This window comes from Lepisosteus oculatus, chromosome 18 (genome assembly GCF_040954835.1).
Source record: "Lepisosteus oculatus isolate fLepOcu1 chromosome 18, fLepOcu1.hap2, whole genome shotgun sequence".
Lineage (NCBI taxonomy): Eukaryota > Metazoa > Chordata > Actinopteri > Semionotiformes > Lepisosteidae > Lepisosteus > Lepisosteus oculatus.
Genome location: NC_090713.1, coordinates 18,478,281 through 18,503,135, shown reverse-complemented (window position 1 = coordinate 18,503,135; position 24,855 = coordinate 18,478,281). Strand labels below are relative to the sequence as shown.

The 24,855-nt window shown below is 49.3% G+C and overlaps 2 protein-coding genes across 2 annotated transcripts in view; one reads left to right on the top strand and one right to left on the bottom strand.

Annotated features, from left to right (window-relative positions):
- Positions 1–16,812, top strand: part of LOC138223960 (latent-transforming growth factor beta-binding protein 3-like) — a 28,172-nt gene extending 11,360 nt beyond the window's left edge. The window contains exons 7-12 of the mRNA XM_069180137.1: positions 912–1,052; positions 4,857–4,985; positions 12,758–12,919; positions 13,804–13,893; positions 14,529–14,660; positions 15,635–16,812. Coding sequence (XP_069036238.1) covers positions 912–1,052; positions 4,857–4,985; positions 12,758–12,919; positions 13,804–13,893; positions 14,529–14,660; positions 15,635–15,789 — 809 coding nt within the window. The 3' untranslated portion in view covers positions 15,790–16,812. The remainder of the gene's footprint in view (positions 1–911; positions 1,053–4,856; positions 4,986–12,757; positions 12,920–13,803; positions 13,894–14,528; positions 14,661–15,634) is intronic.
- Positions 1–24,855, bottom strand: part of LOC138224006 (protein NLRC3-like) — a 394,575-nt gene that overhangs the window by 246,184 nt on the left and 123,536 nt on the right. The window lies entirely within an intron of this gene.

Sequence of the window (24,855 nt, the reverse complement as noted above, 5' to 3'; positions counted from 1 at the left end):
CCCAGAAGCACAGGGCACAAAGTAAGGCCACCCCCTGGACGGGACACCAGTCCACCACTGGACACACATACACACACACACCCTGGACGGGACGCCAGTCCATCACAGGACACGCACACACACCCACACACCCCCTTGTCGGGATGCCAGGCCATCACTGGACACGTGTACACACACCCACGCACCCTGGACGGGACGCCAGTCCATCACGGGACACGCGTACACACACCCACACACCCTGGACGGGATGCCAGTCCATCACAGGACACGCACACACCCTGAACATGCCAGTCCATCACCGGACACGCACACACACCCTGGACAGGACAGCAGTCCATCACTGGACACGCACACACACCCACACACCCCCTGGACGGGACAGCAGTCCATCACTGGACATGCACACACACCCACACACCCCCTGGACGGGACAGCAGTCCATCACCGGACACACACACACACCCTGGACATGCCAGTCCCATCACATGACACGCACATGCACCCACACAACCCCTGGACGGGACAGCAGTCCATCACTGGACACGCAAACACACCTACACACCCCCTGGATGGGACAGCAGTCCATCACCGGACACGCACACACACCCTGGACATGCCAGTCCCATCACAGGACACACACACACCCTGGACGGGATAGCAGTCCCATCACAGGATACACACACACTCACATCCCATGGACGGGACAGCAGTCCCATCACATGCCACACACACGCCCTAGACGATACACCAGTCCATCACTAGACACACACACACCCTGGACGGGACATCAGTCCATCGCTGGACACACTTTGGGAAGTGAGTTTGGGAAGCCCCGTTCTGTGTTGTGTGCTGTTGTCTGGAGGCGATCCCCCACCCCCACCCCCTCCTAACACGGCAGGGTGCCGTTGCAGATGTGGACGAATGCCAGGACCCGGCCAACTGCAAGAACGGGCGTTGCCTGAACACCCTGGGGTCCTACTACTGCATCTGCTCCCTGCCCTGGACCCTGGCCACCGACCGCAACAGCTGCATCCCCCCCGAGGAACAGGGTGGTGAGTAAGGGCGTACCCATCTTCATATTCGAAGGACTGCCCCCCAACCCCCCCAACCCTGACCCCTCCCGACCCCTTCAGCGCGATTTTAAGCCGGCGGGTGTTGCTTAAAATGGAAAGGGACCTGTTGAAAACCGCCGCAAGACGGGACCTCCTCCTCCTCCCTTGGCCTTCATCTCCGGTCTCCCTGGGGTCTTCTTATATCACGCCTGCTGGCTTGTAGAGCAGCGGAAAAGATCCGTCGGTCTTTAGCCAGTTCTTCTATGGTATCCCAGCTATGGCTCACAGCCTGCAGGTTCTCCTTCCACAGATCTCCGCCAGGTGGTTCGGGGTCTTCCTCGCTGGCGTCTTCCCCCTTCAGGAGTCCAGCGCAGGGCAGCCTTAGTGATGGAGTTCTCCCTTCTCGCGATCCGTCTCCCCCGTCTTCTCTTCCCGACGGTGGCCGTACTCTCTCGATGGCATGGGGGGGCTAGCCTTTCTTCGCCCGGAGGTAGTCCTTGTTCCGGGAGAGGCGTAGGATCCTTCCCAAGCCTGTGGGATGAAGTGTTGTGAGCTGGTTCAGATCTCCCTGCGCCATGCCCTAACGTTCTGAGCCATACCGAAGAGTTAGGGTTAGACACAGCTCTAGTATAGCTCCAGCAGGGTGCGAGTACTATATTGGGGTGACTTCTAAATGTTGTGAAGCATCCTAAAGACATTTCCAGCTTGAGTTAGTCTGTTCTGGATGTCCTTCTCCCTGGGTCTGTTTCGGGACGAACCAAGCGCTGACGATCTGAAATCCGTGCCTTTCCTGAATGTGGTTTTCCACTGATCGCGGCTCCTGGTTTAGTAGCAGAGCTCCCCCAGAGCCCCAGATCAGAGGGCGAACAGGGGTAAATTAATCCCTTAAACTACTGTAGGTGCATGTTACACCAGTCAGCCCCTTACAGCATAGACATTGCATATAACATACAATGATAAGCAAGTGTGAGGCACTTACTGTGGTTTTTCTTTTTTTAAGAACAAAAGAGGCCCAAATTAGGGAATTTAGGAACTGTAGAAACTTCTAATTGTTAAATATGTTCACTGATATTTAAATACGCACAGCAGTGAGCACCTCGCAGCTCTTCGGTCCGGGGTTCATTCTGTTCCGGACTGGGGCATCTTCCGTGTGGAGTTTGCATGTTCTTTTTTTTGGTGTTCCGTTGTTGGCTCGTCTTCCAATGGCATGTCGGGGTCTTTAAAATGTCCCAGTGTGCTTGGGCGTGTGTGCGTACCCTTTAAGAACCGATGGCCCATCCAGGGATAGGTGTTGAGTCACTGCTACTCTTACCAGGAATAAGCAGATTTCACATAATGGGTAGACACCTTTTTGAATGTGTTTCTGGCCATGTACTGTTACTCCGGTATATTTTTAAATTGGTTTCAGCAAGGCTGTGATAAGAGCATAAAAAAGGTACAAATAAGAGGGGCCAGGGTGTTCATTTTAGTGACGTGGCTGGGTGCGTGTTCCAGTCCCACTCCTCTTAGTGTAAAGGCTCCTGCCCCCTGTTCTCACTTTTAAGTGCACTGCTCTGTGGTTTCCGACTTGTGCCCTTGTTCTTCCTGCCTGGCCCCGTGACGAGCCAGGCAGAAATTGATCGTCGCGATCCTGCAAAAGATTCGGGGCGTCAGACGAGCAGGGGATCTCCTCAGTCGGGCTGACAGAGGGAGGTCACCCGTCAGCCAATAGGTATTAACAGCAAGATGAAAACAAGAGGGACAGGAGACCTCGAATTGCGCCGTCCCCGGTTTTGGCAGGTTCCGTTCAATTTCAAGCGATCCCTGTCTGATTGAAAGAGGCGAAAGGGGTTCTTTGAAAATATGAATATTGGTACGACCCCTGCGCTTGAATAATCCATGATGGGCGATTAACGAGGGAGGGCCAGGGAGGGGGGGAGATCTAAGCTGGGGCAGTTCAGTCAGAGCAGAAGGATGAGATGATAACTGTCTCCCGAACGTTACAGGTAAGTGTGACTGACGCACACAGCTCAGCCGAGTCCCAACCACGAGGCAAATTCCGAATGTTGTCTGCAGTGTTGAGAGAAACAGGTTTCCACATCAAGAGCAGGGATCACACATTCCTCAGTCTTCCTTCCTTCCATAGTTCACACATATGGAAACTACAGTACATCACTTGCTGCCATACGGATGGAATGACCAAGATAAAAACATATCGAATGCACACGTGAAAAAACATTGCAATGCAGAAAATGCACTTCATTGGTAGAACGTGCATCCTGCACAGTGCCCAGATACTGGAAATCTGAATGCAGTCTAAAATATGTCTTTTAACGTTGCGGGAGTAACGTCAGTATACATTGAAATATAATGACAGATGTCTGAGATATAATGATATGCGTTTTAAAAATGTATATTTGTTGATGGTCATTAACATTTGATAAATGTGTTCCAGTATGTGTTTTGGCCACTATTTGTAATGCAGGATGCAAACCGGATACCTTTTATTGATCTTTACACTGGTAAATGTTGCGCTTTTACCACAATTTTACCATACTCCTGCTGTGGACTCTAGGGGGTCTCTACTCTGTTTTCACTTGCTTACTATAGTACTGGCCCCCAAGAAATGATGATGGGAAAGCCACAGAACTGTCACAAGACAATGATCAGTTTACCAAGATATCTCTCATCTGTCTTGAGAGAGATCGTCAGCATATACACGTCTTTATCTGTCAGTTCTAAGTAGGCTAGGAGACTCTCGATAGCAGGTATCCTTGAAAATCAGATAGACAGAGCCCCCCTGACACTGTGTCTATCACAGAAGATAAGGAAAAGGCTTTATAGTGCTGTTTTTTAAACCTGACACCAGTTCGGGCAGAGCGGTGGCACTGTGGCTCAGGATCTGCGCCTGTGGCTGGAAGGTTGCCAGTTCAGATCCCGCGGCCGGCAGAGGAATCCTACTCCATTGGGCCCCTGAGCAAGGAGCAAGGCCCTTCACCCCAGCTGCTCCAGGGGTGCTGTATAAATGGCCGACCCTGTGCTCTGACCCCCAGCTTCTCTCTCCCTGTCTGTGTGTCTCATGGAGAGCAAGTTGGGGTATGTGAAAAGACACATTCATAATGCAAGACATTGTATATGGCCAAAAAAGTGATCTATCTCTTGAGTTTGGACTTCAACCGTTAGGCCCTGCAGAGTGCAAAATCGCTGCGCAGAAAAGCACAGGTTTTGAGTAACTCAAAACACCCAGATTGTGACATGTGAGCAGAGCAGGAATGAGTGTGTATCAGGTGTTATACAGTATGTGGTCATGCTGCATCGATCTGCATCTGCATCCATCAAACCCCCAGAAATCAAAGAGCCTGTTGGTTTCTCTGTCCTTTTTATGACGTCACTTCGAGTCTCAGCATCAGCTCCCCCACACTGCCTCCACCCAACGAGACCGCCCCGTCTTTCCGCCCTGCACCACCTGCAGTCATCAGCGCGATCAGTTGCCTGACTAGCCAGCCGATCAGGGAGTCTGCTCGAGTGTTGTGCGCGCACATGCCTGTGGCGCGAGGAAGGGTTGTGTTTCATGCCCCTCCTTTGATTTTGCCCTGGGGGCCGAAACACATGCCTCTTTTGCTACCCCCCCCACCCCTCTTCCACGTCCCCCATGGCCGGGGGGGGGAGGGGCTGGGGCTCGACCCAGGCGAGGCGGTCCTGCTTTTGCCTGCCCGTGCCGCTTGTTGGGGCAAGACAGCAGGGAGAGAGAGAGAGACACCTGTGCGATGTACCCGGATTGTTTTTGCCTTGTGTAACCCCCATGTCTGTGGTGATCCCTTGCAGATGTGAATGAATGTCAGGACCCATCCTATTGTAAGAATGGAGTGTGTATCAATACGCCTGGTTCCTATCACTGCATCTGCACTCAGCCCTTCACCTTCAGCGCTGCGCTCAAACAGTGCGTCTATGACGGTGGGTATCAAACGCTGCTGAGCAACTTTAGCGTGAGGGCTAGCTGCTGCCAGGGTGGGAGTGGCGCTGGCCAGGCTGGGCCACGTACTGACTGCAGGAGGGGGGGGGTGCCCCCATTAGTGACGGGCCCAGGGGGTCGGGGCCGACCCTCGGCACAACAGAGCCTCCTTCAGGCCGCCGACTGGCCGGCAGGAAGCCATCAGCGTGGCGTCGCGTGCGTCCGGGAGGAGGTCGTCACCAGGAATCGAGATTGCGGGTTTCTCCCCCTCCCTTTCCCAATTCCCCAATCCCAAATTTCGGACGGGCTGCAGCTGGTTTTTGTGCGCCGTGTGCTTGTTCAGTTGTCGGGGAGGCAGGCGGTAAAACTTGAGTTTCGCCACTCGGAAGAGCGAAATTTCATAGCTTGACAGAATCGCGGAAAGGAGGAAAGCGCAGTAAAACTCTGGAAAATCAACACCCCCCCATGAATGTTTCCTGTGATTATAATAAGAATCGTTTACACTTATATAGTGCCTTTCTGGAGGCTCCACTCAGAGCTCTTTACAGGTCATGGGGATCCCCTCCACCACCAGCAGGGTGCAGCCCCACCTGGATGAGGCGCCAGTCTGCTCCCCACACACCAGCTCTCAGTGAGGAGGAGAGCAGAGTGATGGAGCCAGTTCAGAGAGGGGGGTTATTAGGAGGCCATGATGGCTAAAGACCAGGGGGGAATTTGGCCAGGACACTGGGGTAACACCCCTACTTTTTTGAGAAACGCCCTGGGGTTTTTAATGACCCCAGAGAGTCAGCACCTCGGTTTAGTTTCTCCATCTCTATACTGGGGCATTAGGACCCACATAGACCGCAGGGTGAGCGCCCCCTACTGGTCCCACTAACACCTCTTCCAGCAGCAACCTTGGTTTTTCCCAGGAGTCTCCCCTCCAGGTACTTGCCAGGCTCACTCCTGATGAGCTTCAGAAGTTTGCCAGATGTGAATTGCAGGGTAACATGGCTGCTGCTTGGTGTTCGTGTGTGTGCAGTGCTGTCCAGTCCTTGTCACTTGTCAGGCTTGCTCCCACTGTGGAAGTGGGGTGGGGTGGAGGGGGTTGGAGCGCTGCAGGGTCAGCTGGCATTTGCCACAGTAACCAGCCACCCCTCCACGAGCCTGTCACACTGTACTGGTTACCGTGGGAAGTGCAGTCCACCAGTAAACCTGCATCACCTGCAGGGCGATTTGCATCAACAGCCGCACCAGGTGGTGCAGAATGTCTAAGGTTTGCTGGGAAAGGGGTACAGAGGTGACCTCTATGACTGAGTCTGCTCTACGAGTGTCGCTCGAAGCCCCTCAATTTTATAATTCCCTCATCTCCTGTCTTGTACTTCCTCGGATTCCTGACAGCGTTTTGTTTTCTACCATGTCTTTTGGATCACCCCCTGCTCTGGTTTCTCTCTACACTGGTAATCTCATCTTAGACCCCGGCTTGCTGTACAGACTGTTTGTGCTTCGCTACAGTGTCCAGTACCAGCTTTGACCACAGCCAGTTTCTGACCACAGACTCTGGATTTCTGTTTCTCCTGCTTTCCCCTGCTTGTGTCCATCTGGTATACCTGTCCCCTGCTCTTGGGTTCATTTTCCCAAAAAAATGGGCAGCAGCTTTGTTCCTGTGCGAGCGGAGCTTTCCTGTGTTTTCACTGTGGTTTTACCATGCTTTACTGCACTGCAATCCACCTTTACCATGGTACACCAGCAAACAAGTATAGAATCTACCCCCACCGAAGAACCCGTCAAGCATGCGTGTTTCTCAGCCTCCAAGCTGTTATCTCATCACGGAAAAGCCTCTGCTCGGATGCAGAGGGCAGAGGTGTAAGGGTTCGAACCCGTCCGACTCTGGCTAACTCATTTCCGACTGGAACACGAGATCTCCGATGCAACTGGGAACAAAGGGATGTCAGCCCCCATAATCTGGAATTCTGGGTATCCGTCCTCCAGCTGACATGAAAGCCCTAAAGGAGAGGGTGTTTTGGTGTTGCCGTATCAAAATCAATATTGATATTGATATTCACCTGCTTTGATAGACATGACGAGGGTCAGCAGACACTGTAGCACATTATATATTATACAGCATATTATAGCATTGACTTTAATATTTGCAATGCTGTACTTCAGTGTTCTCACAGAATCTATACCATCGCATATTTAACCTCTAGTGTATCGCAAGCCTTATACTTTTGATTTCTCAGGAATTTCAAAGCGTTTATTACAAATACTAAAGGTTAGAACCTGTAAAAACTAAACTTGGGTCACGTAAATATCTGAAGTTAGAAGGAGAGGTAAAAGAAGGTAAGTTCTTGTTCAAAAGCCTTTTGTCATAAAACTGCATATGATTCACTGAAAGGGAATTCAGAACCCTGTACTCTACAGTATCTCTGGGCTTATGAAAACATGACTGCGATATCTACAATCCCCCATGAATATCTTTATATACTCTTTGGGGAATTAAAACCAAGGGGTTTTCTGATATTGTCTTAACCTTTTTGGCAAAATTATTTTACACCATCCATGTCTGTTACAATACTGTAGCAGTCCACCCCCTAGGCACTGCACTGCCCCTTGACCTTTGCCCTTTCACCTTTAGCCAGGCTAGCTCCCTCCTCTTCCTTGTCCTTCTTAAAGTGGGGAAGGACCTTCTCTTCCTTCAAGTCCTCATGTCTCTGTCTCTCTCTCTCTTGCACCTGATCTCCCGCTCTGTGATCGGCTCGCCCGCTTGTGATCTTCCTGGGCAGGAAAGCTGAGAGAGCCTGGATCTGCTATTCCTGCCTGGCACTTCTGCACGCGCGGGCGCAGCTGGGATCAGTGCCCTGCGGCTTAATCCATTTAACGGCTTTTAATGACCCCCCTCCTGCCAGGCGCTTGACACTGCTACGCTGCTTTCCGTTGAAGCGCCTTGTTCTCCTGCATCTGGAGGTGGCTGAGCTCTGAAAAGATGTGACCCGGCAACCATTGGCGGTGATGGCCTCGCAAAACGATTAACCGCGTACAGGCGCTCGCCCTGCTGCCCGTTAATAACATGTCACCCATCCCTTTTTCTGAGTGGTGAACCATTCAGGTTAAAAAAACGGTTCAAAGTTTGTATTCAGTACGAAAGGGTGCCACAATGTAATATAATAGGAATATGATATTGCATAATATAAATTACTATAAAAAGTAATAACATAGGATACTGTTGTATATTATAGCATGTATTCATGTCTAAAATAATGTTGTTAATGATGTAATGCAAAGTTATAAACAATGTTGCATAACTAGATGTTTTGAGTTAGGACTGTCATGATTCAGGCTGTGGTCAGGATTATGATGTTATTAATTCCAGTCGACAGCAGAACCTAGTTAATATTTCATCATGGTCTCGCCGTTAATGCTTCAGGATATATATATAAGTTAGCGCTCCTTATAAGTAGGCCTGTCAGGACTGCATTTCCCAGAATCCTCTGGGGGCAGTAAGGCGCTGCTCTCCGTCACCTGATTGGTCGCCCAAAGACAATGGATCAGATGACTGTTTAAAAAAAGCAATAAGCAGAAGTTACCTGGCTCAGGTCTTGGTGCAGACAGGGGTTCCGCCCTCAGCCCCTCAAGACAGTAGGCTTCCATTCACACAGACTGACACAGGACGCCTCTGCTTCCTGGGTTTTGAACCGTTACCTAACCAATTGTCTTCCTGCAACTGGTCAGGTGACTTGAGAGCAGCAGCTCACTCCCCCAGAGGGTTCTAGGGAATGTGGTCCTGACAGGACTGTTCTCTCATAATAGTTGTAAATTCCATTTGAAATCCCTGATCCAAAGTGTTGTCCTGTAGTCTATATTCCATATTTTAGACTTTATAAAAACACTATATTAGGCAATACTACAGTATAGATTATATACTGCTTTGATGTTTGTATCTGGTTGACTTGTGAAGAGGCAGTATATTAGTTGAATGTACAGGGTAGTCAGAAAAATGCTCTGTTGACTGAATTATAAGTTTGTATTTTGTGTAGACAGTGTACTCCGAATATTCATGTTGGGTACACCATTCTGCTTCTAGAAAACCCCTAATATCATCTTGGCTTATCTTCAGCATTGTGGCATTACTGATTCCAGTCAGTTAATACCCACCCAAAGTGGTTCATCTCTCATCTCCTCCACTTAAATTGGTTTTCTGGAATGGTTTTAGCACTTGTGCTCAATGGCCAAGTTCAGTTCCCCCCAAAAAAGATGTGAGTTAAAGAGGAACATTTTACTCTTCTCGTTCAAAGCTGAGATACTGTAATAAGACCACATCATCAGCTCCTTAACATCCATTAATCTCATAAAATTAAAACACCCTGGAGATGCTTCTTAACAATATTATGACCCTTTGTATCTCAGCAGAGAGTTGTTATTACAGTTTGTAAAACTGTTAAATCTTTTTTGTAAATTTCTAGCAAAAGATGAAGTGACCAGTTTACTGTTGACCTGAAAATATATATTTATAGGTTCTATATATATATAGATCTATAATTAAAGATGTTTTCTGGTCACATGTGCTGGTATCTTAGGGATTTACATGGTAATGAAATGTGCACACAGAAAGTGTCGTTACGGAGCTCCTGTTAGGAGTCTTAGCAGTTCAGTTCGATGTGAAGGAGAGGCGACAATCCTGCAGGCAGGCTTCAAGTTAAATACACAGTAGCTGTCAGTAGCAAGACTAGGAATAATACAAAACGGGAGTGTGTTCAACAGTGGGGTTCTTGTAACCATGCATACATATTCTAACTGCTCCATCCAATTCAGGATCACGCGGGGGCAGGAGTCTATCCCAGAAAGCAGTGGGCACAAGGCTGGATACCCCTTGGATGGACACCAGTCCATCACAGGGCACATACACACACTCACACCTGGGCCAGTTTTCCCAGAAGCCAGTTACATCGACCGGTATGTCTTTGGACCGTGGGAGGAAACTGGAGCACCCAGAGAAAACCGATGCCAACGGGGGAGGGGGACATGCAAACTCCACACAGATAGCACCCCGAGTCCAGACCTGAACCCAGGGCCCCAGCGCTGTAAGGCAGTAACACCTGCCACTGCACCTCCATACCCTCCCTTTCTGGGTACTGTTAACTGAAAATAGCAGCAAAGAGGTGGGAAGAGGTCAGATAAGTCGATCTAAAGAACTATTACACCACAGGCAGAGGTGATGATGAGCACCAGGGATCCCCTATGGGTTGGAACAGGCCTGGCCTGCAGGACTTCTGAGCCTATGTAGGGCTCAGGGGCAAAGTCCAAATGGACAGACACAGTAGAGTGCTGGAAGAAAGAATTGACCAGACTACTTTAATAAACATCAGACCCTAGATTGGGGTATATTAAGGAAAGCAGTGATTCTCTTCACATTGAAGGTCAGTAGGTCGCTTACTGTATCCACTAGCAACTCGATGAGCTGGGCAGGCCAACTCTCTGTCTCTCATTTATAACTTCTTTATGTTTTCATGAACTGGGGGGAACGGCTAACTTAGCGCATGTCATTTAACCTCATAGTTTAACACCATGGAAAGAGAGCTCCCCTCTACATTTCAATCTGACTTGGCCGTGAGTGTTTTCGGTATCAAAAACCAAGAATACTTATTGCATGCTCTAAAACTGCATGAGTGAGGCTGCTGTATTTGCGAAGACAAAGGTCAGCATTGGGTGAATAGGGCGGCTAGTCTGTTGACTTCAGGATCTGTTGTTCCAGTGGAATGTGTGGATTTTGTCGGCTATAAGGATCCGATCCCCAAATTGTCGGTTCGCCTGTTCCCCCCCAAAAAATGCTCTCATTCCTGGTAAAAGTCCCGGATGCTTAGGGCTTAAGGCAGGCCGATACCCCCATACCCCATACCGATGTACCACACACAAGCACACAGGGATAAATTCAGAGACGCCAGGTCTTTGGAAGGTGGGAGAAAGAGGAAGCAACCCGTTTGACTGTAACGGGCCTCAGCGCGCCTGAGCCAGTTCCAGCAGTGACATCACATCTAGCAGTGACATCACATCACCCCCCCCCCTGCAATGTAGGCCATGTGGAAGATGTAGAACTCTCATGGTGGAGGAGCTATCCCCTGTCCAGGGAGGGGCGCTGTGCTGTGAGCGATCAGGATTGAATCCCAATAGTAGGGGCAAGAACAAATGCACTCTTCACAAGAACATGGGGCAGACCATGCAGACACTACCCAGAAGGTATCTCACTCCCAAATCAAACTCGGGACCCAGAAGCGATGAGCCAGTAAGCACTAATTCCCATGTGACAGTTTACTATTTAGAAATATGTCTACCATTTATCTGCATCGTGAAAACAAGAATGTAGGGCTGATTTTTAAGCATTTTTTTTCAATTCCTTAAGCCTAGCACAACAACACTTCCACACACTCCACAATTATTGAATTCCAGTGCATTCCAGCAGTCTTTGGAGGGGTGCAGAAGGTAATTCGGGTATTTAAATAGATGCCTGCCTGCTCTCTCAGGGTGTTCTCTCCGGCTTCTGAACAGTGCTGTTCTCCTACATCTTCTGTATGCAAGTACTGTTGCAGCAGCTAAAAATGTCACCAGGTTTATCAAACAGGTATATGCGTGTGGATTTGCACACCAATCCTACACACTTGATTCAAATCCGAATGAAGGTCCCTATAGAAAGTCCAAGGCAGTATGCCGTACAAATCTAGCTAAAACGAATCAATGTCAGGTGTTAAAGGTCTTCGTGATGCAATCTCAGGAGATTTGAAATCCCTTGATTAATACAGAACATACCAGAGCACAAGAGCCCCGTTGGCCCTGTTTGGTTTCTCGCACGCGCCTGCTGGCTTCTGGGTGATTCGTCAACACAGGAATGTGCCGCAAACAGGTCAGAGATGACACCGCAGAGCGGACCTGTTCGGCTCGTCTCGCCAGCCTGGCCGCTGTACCGGACCGATCCAAAGGTCAAGAGCTGCCTCCGTCAGCAAAGGCTGGGCAGCAGGATCTGGAAGGGGAGGGGGGCTTGTTTCAGAGCTGATCCTGAAGCAGTCGAGAACGGAAGCAGGGTTCGAGAACGGATTCAGTGACGCCATCTGGCCTGGCCTACTCCTCAGAGATGCGTTTTGAATAATAACAACACCAATATAGCACTTTACAGGTCATTGGGATCCCCCTCCACCACCAGCCCCACCTGGATGAGGCGCAAGTCCGCTCCCCACACCCCAGCTCTCAGTGGTGAGGAGAGCAGAGTAATGGAGCCAGTTCAGAGAGGGGGGTTATTAGGAGGCCATGATGGGTAAAGGCCAGGGGGAAATTTGGCCAGGACACTGGGGTAACACCCCTACTCTTTTCGAGAAACGCCCTGGGATTTTTAATGACCACAGAGAGTCAGCACCTCAGTTTTACGTCTCATCAGAAGGACGAGACTCATCCGAAGGACTGCCTTTTTACAATATAGTGTCCCCGTCATTATACTGGGGCATTAGGACCCACACAGACTGCAGGGTGAGCGCACCCTGCTGGCCCCACTAACACCTCTTCCAGCAGCAGCCTAAGCTTTCCCAGGAGTCTCCCTTCCAGGTACTGGCCAGGCTCACACCTGCTGAGTCTCCAGTGGGGCTGCCGGTGAAGCTAAGCAGGTGTTCAAGTTGACAAGCCGCCCCCAGAACATTCAGTAGCTCTTGACGCGAGCGTTCTTCCGCAGCGAGGGCATTCTGGGAAGGCGTTCCCAGACCTGTAAGGCGTCTCTGTGTCTCTTTCTCTCTCTCTCCCTCTCCTCCTCCACCAGACCGCACTGCTGCCCACAAGGACGTGTGCTTCCTGCAGGTAGACGAGGACCTGATCTGCAGCATGCCCCAGAACCGCCTGCGGGTCACCTACTCCGAGTGCTGCTGCCACTACGGCCGGGGCTGGGGTCCCGAGTGCCGCACCTGCCCCCAGCGCAACTCAGGTACCCCCATCTGCTGCACCTTCGCCATGGTAGAGTTTCCAAGAAGTACAGCAGGCTCCCCCAGCAACCCAGGGTGCAGTCAAGCTATCAGAATTCCCTGCCCTGCTGCTAGGGCTAGGGCTAAGGTTAGGGTTAGGATGAGGGTAACCTAACCTAGGCCCTGTGACACTAAACAAGCAGGCTTGTGAATCCAGCTCTTCTAATCCAGTAGAAATACTGCTCTTCTCTCCCAGGCGGTTTCACTGGCAAATACTACTCACTGGTTAACTCTGCCTGCGGATCACGCCGGAACATTTCTGCGGTGAAATGTCTGCTGCACAACCTGTACTTATTCGCTCGTACATCTCAGTGCATTAGTCATCACAGGGACTAGTGAGCAGGAAGGGCTGCTTCATGTCACAATTTGTGCAAACCCTCGACAACACGGAGACTCTCCAGCATTTTCCCAAAAGTATTTTGTACCTCATTCGGAATGTTGTCAAATTTTGCGATACCGTCAGTGGATTTATTTTTGTCACCGAGATCTAATACCCGGTCTGAGAAATTGGGACTACAGTTCCCATTTTAAAAAAAATATATATATTTTAAAATTGTTACCGTTGTATTGTTCGTAAGAAATGCGTACAGGCAGGATAGAACTGTTACCCTGTGTTGCAAAATCAGTGCCGGTTCAAATCATGGATTCATGACCGGTCACCATCGTCAATGTGGTCCCCAGCACACATCGCATGATCGGAAAGCTGCTTGGTGTACCCGGGGGCGCAGTTTTCTGGTTTGCGCCCCCTCCCTCCCAGCATGCCTTTCTGTGTCTACGAATGTGCGAAGCCCGGACGATTCGTTTGAAGGGGGACAGGGGGGCCAACCATCTCTCTTTCTTTTGCCAGTTATCTTCAACCGGCTGTGCGAGCTGCACCTGGACACCGAGTCGGACGGGGAAGGCGAGTTCCTGGCTGCGTTCTCCAACTACAAGCCCGGTGAGCTGGCGCCGTCGGCCCCAGACGCCTCTGGGCTTGGTTACTGCACAGAACTGGGCGAACGGCCTGGGTGCTCCTGGATTTTGGGTCTCATCAAGTTAATGACCAGTTAAATCCCTCTAAAGCAGGGCTCTCCAGTCCAGATCCCGCAGGGCCTTCTGGTTTTTATTTCAACCTGACTAGTCAATTAAAGAGTTATTTTTTAATATAGTATATATTATAGTATAGTAAATTGTAGTTTATTATAGTATAGTTAATACATATAGTCTTTTACTTCGTATGAAGTCAAGACATTGACTGTTAAAGGTACGAGAGAGTTCGGGACACCAGGGTCAGAATTGTACCTAGGTAGCATGTTGCTATGTGGTCCCTCCCCCTAACTCTCTCGTTCTCATTTACTTGTGTCTTCCTGCCACCCCTCCCTTGCTCCATCTCACGTGCCCCTTTCTCCCTTCCCATTATCCCCCCCTCGTGCTGTGCCCCTTCCCATCATCCCTCTCTCCTCTCTGTTCCTATACGTCTCCCTCCTTTCTCCCCTCCCATCATTCCCTCTTGTGCCCTTTCCCATCATCCCTTTCTCTCTCTCCACCACCTGTTTCTCTGTCTCCTCCTCCTTCACTGTCCCTCTCTCCCAGAAGGAGACAGTTCGGAAGAGGACTCGGATGAGTGCAGCTGTGCCAACGGGCGTTGCGTGCGCTCCTACCTGGGCACCATGTGTGAGTGCAACCCTGGCTTCAGGCTCGACCACACCAGGATGCGCTGCATCGGTAGGTACCCTACAGAACAGAACCTCCAAACTCCTCTCTCCTTCCTCCCTTCCCATCGTTCCCCCTCTTTCTGTGTCCTTTCCCATCATCCATCTCTCTTCCTCCTTCCTCCCTTCCCATCATTCCCCCTCTTGCTGCGCTTTTCCCATCATCCATCTCTCTTCCTTCTTCCTCCCTTCCCATCATTCCCCCTCTTGCTGCATCCTTTCCCATCATCCATCTCTCTCTCCTCTCTTTTGGCCATAGTGATGGCAGAACAGTGCTCCAGCACTTAAGAGAGAGCAACTGGGCTAGACACCCCCCCCCCCCCACCAGGCTCTCCCAACACAAACAGCTGCTTAGTTTTGGATTAGTTTTGGGCCGAAAAATGAACGTCCTTCCTGTTATTGTCCCAGATACCGAAATTTACTTTGCAGGCAGAATCAACAAAGCACGTAATACATTTAACACCACATGAACCCATTACCTAATAAGAGACATGCATTAGGAGATAAATATAAATATAAATAAAATATGCAATGATTTTTTTTCTCCAAATAAAGCAGGTTTATAGCTGTGGGAATAAAAGATAACCTAGTTGTACTGCACTTGAATCGAGGTGGTCTAAATCGACAGATCTGGATGGAAGGTGTCATGTTGTTCGAAATGATCTCCGCTGTGTAAGGTGATGACGGGCGGTGATTGTACTGGTCCTCTGCGCTGCTTGTTTCTGCCTTCTGTAGCTGTTTTGCACCAGCGATGGTGCTGGTCTTCACAGTCCTGCTCAGTCTGTTTTTGCTGTGTTGCGTGTATTCAAGCTACCAAACCAGGCCCCCCCGCAGTGACTGTCGGGACGGGTTCGGTGGAGTCTAAAGTTAGGGTTGTGGAGACACACATTTGAAAGAGCAGAGAATTCCTCGGGAGGTGGCGGTGGCAAATGGAGTCGCTGACACGTGTTCCCCCCCCCCCCCTCTCTCTCTCTCACCTCCCCCCAGACATCGACGAGTGCGCGGAACTGAGCGCGCGGGCCTACCCCAGCCAGAACGGCCGCTGCGTCAACGTCCCGGGCTCCTACAAGTGCCTGTGCAAGCAGGGCTTCAGCCACGCCGCCAAGCCCAACGTCTGCGTGCGCCGCGGCCGGGCTCCCTAGCGCCCCCCGCTGGGCGCCTGCGCTCTCTCTCCCCCTTGCCCCCCCCCCGTCTCTCTCTGTCTCCATTCCCCCCAGCTCCCCTCTGCCTTCCCCCCACCCTTTCCCCCCCCCAAGGCTCGTCCAGCTCACGGGTCTCCCAGCAGGTCATTGTCCTTCTGCTTCCAGTCATTTCCCAGCATTCCTGTGGCAGGGTGCCTCTGGGGCCCTGCCGAGACGAGGAGGAGGGGAGAGATAGAGTTCACGGGCGACACAGATTCCCGGCTGTCGTCGTGTCGGGGAGGGGGTGGGACCGGGGCAGAGACGCAGAAAAGCCCGCACACAGATTGTAGCATCCGGCCCAGGTACCTTATTTAAAATGGCCGACTCCCAGAAGGCTCTGCCACCCGGCGTCCTGATTGGCCGCCTGTCCGGAAGGAGCCGTCAGCAGGGCGAGTTGACTCGTGCATCCCCGCAATCCTGACTGAACTCGAGGCCTCTTCCTAAGGGGCTGTTCTCCTATCGTCGCCCGGACGAGAGAAGCAAAACCGTCTGGACGCAGCGCAGACGTCTTGTACGACAGACACCAAAAACATGAATAAATCGCATTTCCCAGCCACGTCCGACAACGCCAAGGGGCGGGACTCACGCTTTCCATTCGGTGCTTCCGTTGGCGGATTTCTCTTTCTGCTCGAGCTGACCCCCCACAGTTCCCCCCCCTCCGAGACCAGTGCAGAGACTGAAACAAAGACCCCCAATAAAAAGAGCTGCTGATCCCTTGGTCGAATAAGTTTGTTCCCCCCTCCCCTTGTGACCTTAAAACATCGAGGACCAAGATTGTTCCTTTGTGTGCCGGATGTTACCCGTAGGTGCCTTCTCTTGAAAGACTCTGAAATCCCGGGCCCCTATCGGAGGTTTCGGAAGATCCGCGCAGCTCCGGGGGCTCGGACCGACTTTTCAGATCGGCGGCGGCAGCGTCCCCCCCCCCTCCCCCAGTACTGACGGACTGAAATCGCCCGATTCCTTCCAAACCCGGCCGCCGCGAGCACAGAGGTAAAAACGTCCCAGCTCTCGTCTGGGCAGGTCGTAGGTCTGTCTCGCTTTGAGACAAGAGCTGCCCTTTCCTGACTACCTGGGAAAAAAAACTGGACTGGAAGCTCAACTCCAGAGATGATGGTCCAGGTAAAAGAGAGAATTCCGAGTTTTTAGGAATTCTGGCGCGGGGCGAGGGTCACAGGATGTCCTGACAGTTGGTCTACTAAGTCATCTTGAATCGCCTGTTTTATCGTCTCTCAACTGGGTGACACCTGTAAGTTAATCAAGGAAGCAGGTCACCGGTTTAATTAAAGGGAACTCGAGTCTAGCTGGAGGGATGCTGTATCTTCACTTTTGTTTTTTGGTGCCAAATGATCTTTTAAGTGCTTTATTTAAAAAAAAGTCACCTTATTAAAAGGATCTTGGTTCGAGTAAACATGGTGTTTCGCCATCGCTGGATTCCAAGCAGTGAATTGGCGAAACTCTTCAGGACCGGGGATGAAGACCTGGCTTTAAGGCAAGAAGTGCGATTTCTTGCACCTGAGACAAGAGCCCTCAAAAACCAAAAGAGATTTATTATACTTTACTAGCACTTAAAGAATGCCAGGGCGCTTGATAATTCAACACGTTGTTTCCTGTCTTCGGTACAACGAGAGTCACCCTTTGGGAACTGTGACCTCATGCACACAGAGGCATCAGAAGTATGTGGACTTTGTGATTCTTACTTTCCGACAGATATGCATAGTTTTGAAAACCACTGAATTACTTATTTTCAGTTGGTTTTGTAACCTTTTTTTTATTTCCAATAACTGATCCATGAAAAACAATGTGTTGCAGTATTTACTCAGTTGAGCACAGGTGTCATGCTTTTTTAAAATATAAATTTCTTTCAGTCTGAGGTCAGCTTTGTAATACTTATTTCTCTCCTCTCAAACCACCCTGCAGTGGATTGCTGTAAAAGGCATTTTGGGGCAGCTGCTCTTTACACTGCAGTGCAGACATCCTAGACACAATCAGGAGTTCCAATGGGCAACACGAGCATCAACATTTCACTTAGAATAGGGGTGTCAGGACCTGCTCTAATTATTTAACAAACAGGATAATGACAGTGCTCCTAACAAGCCTCGGAGGTGTACCAACGTGTACTTTAACCAACTGTGAAAGATCTTAAGAAACTGAAAAAAACCTTTATTAGTTCAATGAAGTCCATAATGAGGTTAATGGATTGACTTACTGAGTTTGGACCATAAGATAAATAGATAAGACTTTATTGATCCCAAAGGGAAGTTGATGTGTTACAACAGTCTAGCCCAAGACAAGCAAAAACAGACATCAGAATAGATGAAAAATTATACAAAACAAATATAAAATAAATAAAAATAAATACATAGGTGTGTGCAAAATATGCTGATCATAGTCACTGTAAAAACAATAAAATATGTGCAAATATGGTTTATTTAGATAGTCCAAAAAGTGCAATGGAGCACCATGCTGTCCATAGATTAGCAGATGAGGGGCTAACAGTCCTAGCCTCGTCCTAGGGCAGCGTTATACACCCTGACAGCCGCCGGGAGGAAAGACCTGCGGAAACGTTCCCTTGAGCACCGTAGCTGGAGCATCCATGCATAAAAGCAGAACACACCACACTCTCCAGGAATCAGCTTTGAGACTCGGGTGCCTTCAGTTGTGTTTTCAGTTATTCTAGCAATTTGGGATGTTATCCATGCAAGGGCACTCTGGTGAGGCTTCTAAACCTTTAATTTACCTTGCAGATGAGTCTTCGAATACTCAAGGTGAACTATACAGTACATATGCAGCCAATAGGAAGTACTGCAGTAGCTGTTCAATTGCATGAATCAACCAGGCCTAATTGACAGGCAATCCCTCATCATGAACATTTTTTTTGCTCTTCTCTGCAGATCATGATAAAAGGCTGCTTTTTTGTACTGCAGAGTACAGATCCTTTGTAATCCACTGTAAGCTAAAAAAAAATCGATTTTAATTGCCCCTAACGGTAACAGATCCGGACCTTTTCCACACCAAGTTGGAAAAGTACTCGGCAGAAAGCCTGATGGAGAATAATATCTCTAGCTTTTGAACAACAGTGCCTGTCTCCTGGGTTGTTTTAGCGCACAGCATGTGAAATAAGTGTCTCGTCTTTTTTCTTACTCCTTCTACTCTAGGGGAGAACCCATAGGCAAGATGAAAAAGATCCTGTGAAAAGATGTCATTTCTCTTCTGTGTTCTCTTGCTAGATCTGCACCTTAAAAATCTGTAAAACTTGCTTTTAAAAAAAAAACATTGTTAGCAGCCTAAAGCTGATCTGCACCTGTCACAGACAAAGTGAAATGCTGACTTTGGAAATAAAGGGCATTTTGAATATTTTTTATGCTGCATTTCTATATAGGATTCCTACTTTTTTTTCTACTGCTCCCTTTCGTTAAATCTTCAGTCTTATTATTGACTGTTAGACTTGCACTTTTCCACGTTTTTGCCAATAAAGTGTCAAAATACAGCCCGTGTCTTCTTGCAAGAGTCTGCCGTCAGTGTGTCGCTTAAAGTAACGTAAACAGAGCTAGAAGCACAGGAAATACAGTGCAGAACCTTGGAGCTACTGCATTAGTACAAGACAAAGGACAAACCCGCAGCCCCACTGGAGACTCAGCAGGTGGGAGCCTGGCCAGTACCTGGAGGGGAGACTCCTCCTGTGAAAGCTGAGGCTGCTGCTGGAAGAGGTGTAAGTGGGGCCAGCAGGGGGCGCTCACCCTGCGGTCTGTGTGGGTCCTGATGCCCCAGTATAGTGATGGGGGACACTAGACTGTAAACAGGCGCCGTCCTTCGGATGAGACGTCAAACCGAGGTCCTGACTCTCTGTGCTCATTAAAAATCCCAGGGTGTTTCTCGAGAAGAGTAGGGGTGTACCCCCGGTGTCCTGGCCAAATTTCCCCCCTGGCCTTTACCCATCATGGCCTCCTAATAACCCCCCTCTCTGAACTGGCTCCATCACTCTGCTCTCCTCCCCCCTGAGAGCTGGGTTGTGGGGAGTGGACTGGCGCCTCATCCGGGTGGGGCTGCACACTGCTGGGGGGTGGAGGGGGATCCCCATGACCTGGAAAGAGCTCCGAGTGGAGGGTCCCGAAAGGCGCTATAGAAGTGTAAAATGATCAAGATGATTATAATGAGAACAGCTAGGGCGATGATTATAAATAAGAATTAATGGGCGCACGTTAATGGTGACGTGCGGGACTCAATCTCACATCCTGATAGCCTTCAAGATGTAGCACTGGAGCATAAGGATGCAGGCTTTTAAAATCAAGCTGGGAACGCTGAAGTGTTGAGGTGTCGTCGATAGCTCACTGGGGACACCAACATCCAAGGAGTGAGCGCGTGGAATTCTTGGTGCGACACTGTGCGACTGGCTTAACCTGCTTGGTTAACGGGCAGCCCTCCTGGCCATTGGAGGCTTGAACCCCCCCCGGGAGGGATCAGCCCAGGGGCACCTGCAAGGCTGGAGGAGGGCCGCCTGAGACAAATGCGGGCAAACGTGAGACAATTGTGGCGCTGTGGCTTGTCGTGAAGGGGTGCTGGTCTGCGGTTGGCGAGAGTCTGGGTTCACATCTCCCGAACGGACTGTGGTCGGTGAAGATCTCAGTTCAAATTGGCTATACGGCTCTGTGGTTAAGGATCTGTGCTTGCGACTGGGAGGTTGCTGGTTCAAATCCAGCAGCTGGCAGAGGCATCCTACTCTGTTGGGCCCCTGAGCAAGGCCCTTCACCCCAGCTGCTCCAGGGGTGCTGTATAAATGGCCGACCCTGCGCTCTGACCCCCAGCATCTCTCTCCTTGTCTGTGTGTCTCATGGAGAGCAAGCTGGGGTCTGTGAAAAGACACATTCCTACTGCAAGAAATTGTATAGGGCTAATAAAGCAACATCATCATTATTATTAAATGCAAAGGCAGGTGTTTCTTGTCATTATAGAGAGCTTATTTCCGTAATGATGGCAATCTGGTACAGCTCTCTGACCACCTGCTACCTCCCGCGTGTGGCTGAAGACCACCTGACAGGGACCCAGACGCCTGTAGGACGAGGAAGCGTCAGGAAAGAGGGGTGTGGCAGCTGAAATCGAGCTCCCCCCCGTCTGTAAGAGCGCCCCCTAGGGACGACATCCGAGCAGGCAGGCTGTAGCACCATCAGAGTGGCAAAGGAGCAAGTTGGAGGGAAACATTTCATCCTGAGGAGAGGAGATCGTCTTATTGATCCGATCCCTTTCAACCAACTGCTGAAGGCAACGGACTTGATCGGATTATAGTCAAACCCTTAGCTAGGGTTAGGATAATTAGAAAACATGGAGGATGTTTGATGGCATGGTTGTGTTCTAGGACAGAAAGGATTTTTAGGAAAAGTGATATTATATCTTCACAATTTGTTTCTTGCCTATATGGCTCTCTGCACTGCTTTGCCCTAAATGGGAATGATGACTTAAAAGCAAAAGTTTGAAAGAAAAGGCTTCAGCTTTTCAAACTGTTGCGTTTGGCATGTAATGCACTGGCATTTTTAACAGTTACAGCTAATATGTATGGGCTATTCCTGACTCTTAACCTATTTAACCCTGAAACAATGCTCATGGAGAACACCGTTCAACACTGCAATTTCTAATGACAGAATACTCTTCAAAAAAATAAAAACTTAGCCCAGTTCAAGGCCTAAAGGCGATTTAAAAGAGGGGGGTTTCAAATATTAGAAAAGCGCTACGTTAAAGGAAAGGTGGCAGAGCTTGCGATGAACCGAGGGGGGCAGAGACGGGGGGGAGGAAGGTTATACTTCAGAAGCAGAAATTTAAAGGAACAAAACAAATTCATCCTCCCAAGACGCTTAAGTCCAAGCGGAGCAAAAGTTTGTACTAAACCTATGGAAGCCCTTTTCCGCCAGGGAGTAAAAAAAAAACGCGCTATGGTAACTCAGAATTGCGACTTCGAAAAAGCTAAAGAATTACTAAATCGCTTCCATACTAAACGGCTCGAGCAGACTAATGAAGGAAAAAAAAACTCGGGAAGAGAAAGCAGAGATCGCACCAGGACTCAAAGATCCAAAGATGGGAAAACCTACCAGGGGAAAAAAAAGATTATAGAGAACCAGCAGGAGAGAAAGACAGAAAAAAACGTCGCAACAGATCCGCCCCGACAGCAGCCACCAGCTCGGCTTTCCGACACGCCGCGCAGTGTCGGAGAAACACCGGATTGGGATCCAGAGGAGGTAGAGGGTGAAGGTGTTTTTTTTTAAAAAGATAGAAACTGCACCAAGCCCAAAGTAGAAAGACCCTTGAAAAACAGAAAACAGGGCCGGCTCCTTCTCAACCACGACGGTGTCTCGTTTCTTTTCGGTATTGAATACAAAACGTTCGTTTTGTTTTGTCAAGCCTGTCGAACAAAAACAGATGTCCAGAACGGAAAATGGGTTTATTTCAGTTCCAGTTTAACAATCTAAAATAAGGACGTTTTAGCATCTCCAGACCTCGTGAGCATATACACTGCTGTGCAGATGTCTGGGATATTTTGCATTTGGTAATTTCAGGCTTAAAGAGACTAAAACCGTGTCTTGGATCTAGTTTCTCTTTGCTGTGAAGAATCATATTACATATAGATAAAATTTAAAGGCGACATTCCTGCTAGAAGCTAAGAGCTTCACAGCCTAATTGAAGACAACAGTGTTGACCGATTAGCAATATCGGAAGGCTCTGTAGTCAAAGCAAGACGAATCTTCATCCTATTCCTTCCGGATACGGCGCTCAGGAAGTTCTTCTACTTGTTAGGGCAGCTGTCCTGGGCTCGTTAATTACGGTTTCTCGTTAATTACTGAATGCGCTCGTGAATTCGGATTACACCCTGCCTCTGGTATCGCCTACTGCAATTTCATGCTTCATGCTAACAGACTGTCCTGACCTGTGTTTCTGCAGCCCAGCCAGAAGCCTTTTACATTTTCTAAACTATGTATAGAGAGGAGAGGACGCTGTTAATGAGGACACCCGCCTACGAGCCAATTAAATCAGATGGTTAAAGCCGGTGAGATCAGCCACTGCAACACTTTCTGCTGGCCGCTCATTAGTAGTTTATCTTGTGACCACGTCGTTAAGCAGTCTTGCCGGAGGGAATTTGAGATTTAACTCGATGATGACATTTGAAACCTAGTTTTCCCCACACCGAGCAGCAGTACTAGATCGGAGCTGTTCAAAATGCTAGAAAACTCGAGTGAAACTGTTACAGTTTTTATAGCGATGCGGGCAACTTCAGCACCTCTCCTTCTCTGCCCACTCCTTATACCCGCCAGCATAATTCCGGGCCCTGAAAGTAACGAGAGAGAGAGAGAAAACACCCTCAGTTACGAAGGACTCAAGAAGCAGCAGGAAAAAACACCAGGTGGCGTGCACTGTGATGCACTGGAGAGCAAGTTTCCCTTAAGAAACTTCAAATACCGTTTCCTCTCAATATTATATCCTGGTTTCCCTGCCGAAGATGAACTGAATTAGTTTCATCACTACTTACATGACATAACTGCAATAACAACTTTAGTCATCCCAGGAGCTAAGCTTGAACTGACCCGATCGGTATTCTCAGTGTCCACCACTAGGAGGTGCTCTTCCCAACACACCTACTGGTCATCCCCACCCTGGGAGAACCCTGATCTTTCCCGGGGGAAACTCCTGAGGAGACCCCAGCTCCAACTCATAGACCAAAGCTGTCGGGTGTACTTCCTGGCGTCGACCAGTAGGAGGCGCCCTCTATCACAGCAATTCCTCATCGACACCCTCTAATCCAGTGACAGGGTGCTGTCGGACGGGGTGATCCATCCCAGATGTGGCTTGCTAATCAATTAATTACCAAATTGAACCAACATGATTAATTAATCAGATAGAAGGAGCAAATTAGCGGCTCAGCAGTTGATTGCAAGGCCTGTACTAAAATAGCTTTAAGAGGCACAGGGCGAACTGGATCGCGGGACGAGGGTGGGGTTCCGGGTACGAGGCCTTTTCGGATAGACGAGATTAAAGCAAGCGGGCACGCAGTGAGGCCGAGCAAAAGCTCAGGGCACCTTCACAGTGATATAAACCTGAAAGGAAGTCATGTAGGACATAAGGGAATGGAAATATAGTCAAACAGAACCAGATTCCATTTATTTAATTAATTAAATCATTGTTTTTATATATATAATTTTAAGTTCAGATCACTTTATCAGCCATATACAATTTCTTGCATTAGGAATGTGTCTTTCCACAGAACCCAGCTTGCTCTCCAGGAGACACACAGACAGGGAGAGAGAAGCTGGGGGTCAGAGCGCAGGGTCGGCCATTTATACAGCGCCTCTGGAGCAGCTTGGGTGAAGGGCCTGGCTCAGGGGCCCAACGGAGTTGGATTCCTCTGCCGGCCATGGGATTTGAACTGGCAACCTCCCAGCCACAGGTGCAGAACCTGAGCCACAGAGCCACCACTCCACCCCAATTACTAATTTTATAAGTAATCAAATGTTAAATGAGTATTCATCATCCCCTGATGAAGCTTCAGTAACATCATAAATTAAGTGTGGGCACTTAAATATGAATTCACTTTTAATTTTAGTATCTAACCTAATAGTTTAAAAAAAAACAGTCCTTAAAACTAGGTTTTTGCTCATTTATACTTAAGACTCCTCAGGCTTCTGGGTGGAAAGTGTTGAAGCCGACACCCTGTTTATTGTTCAAGGATGGGCTCGATATGGCTGAATGCCCCCCCCCTCGTTAGGACCTGCCTTGTGTTTTCAAGAGCCGGGCTGTAGGAGACTTACCAGGAATGTGGATAGAGCCCGGAATTTTCCCCTTGTCCACCTCCTCTTGGGTGCGCACGTCAACCAGCAGCAGGTCCGGGCTCTTCCCCAGGATGGCCTTGAGCTCGGAATAGGAGATCACTTTGCCTGCAGGGACCACAGACCCACGAGACCCATGTAGTTATCACTGCGCCTTTCAGGGCAAACTGTATCGGACAAAAACAGCCAGGCCAGCTCCTCACGTGTATTCCAAAACAGCACA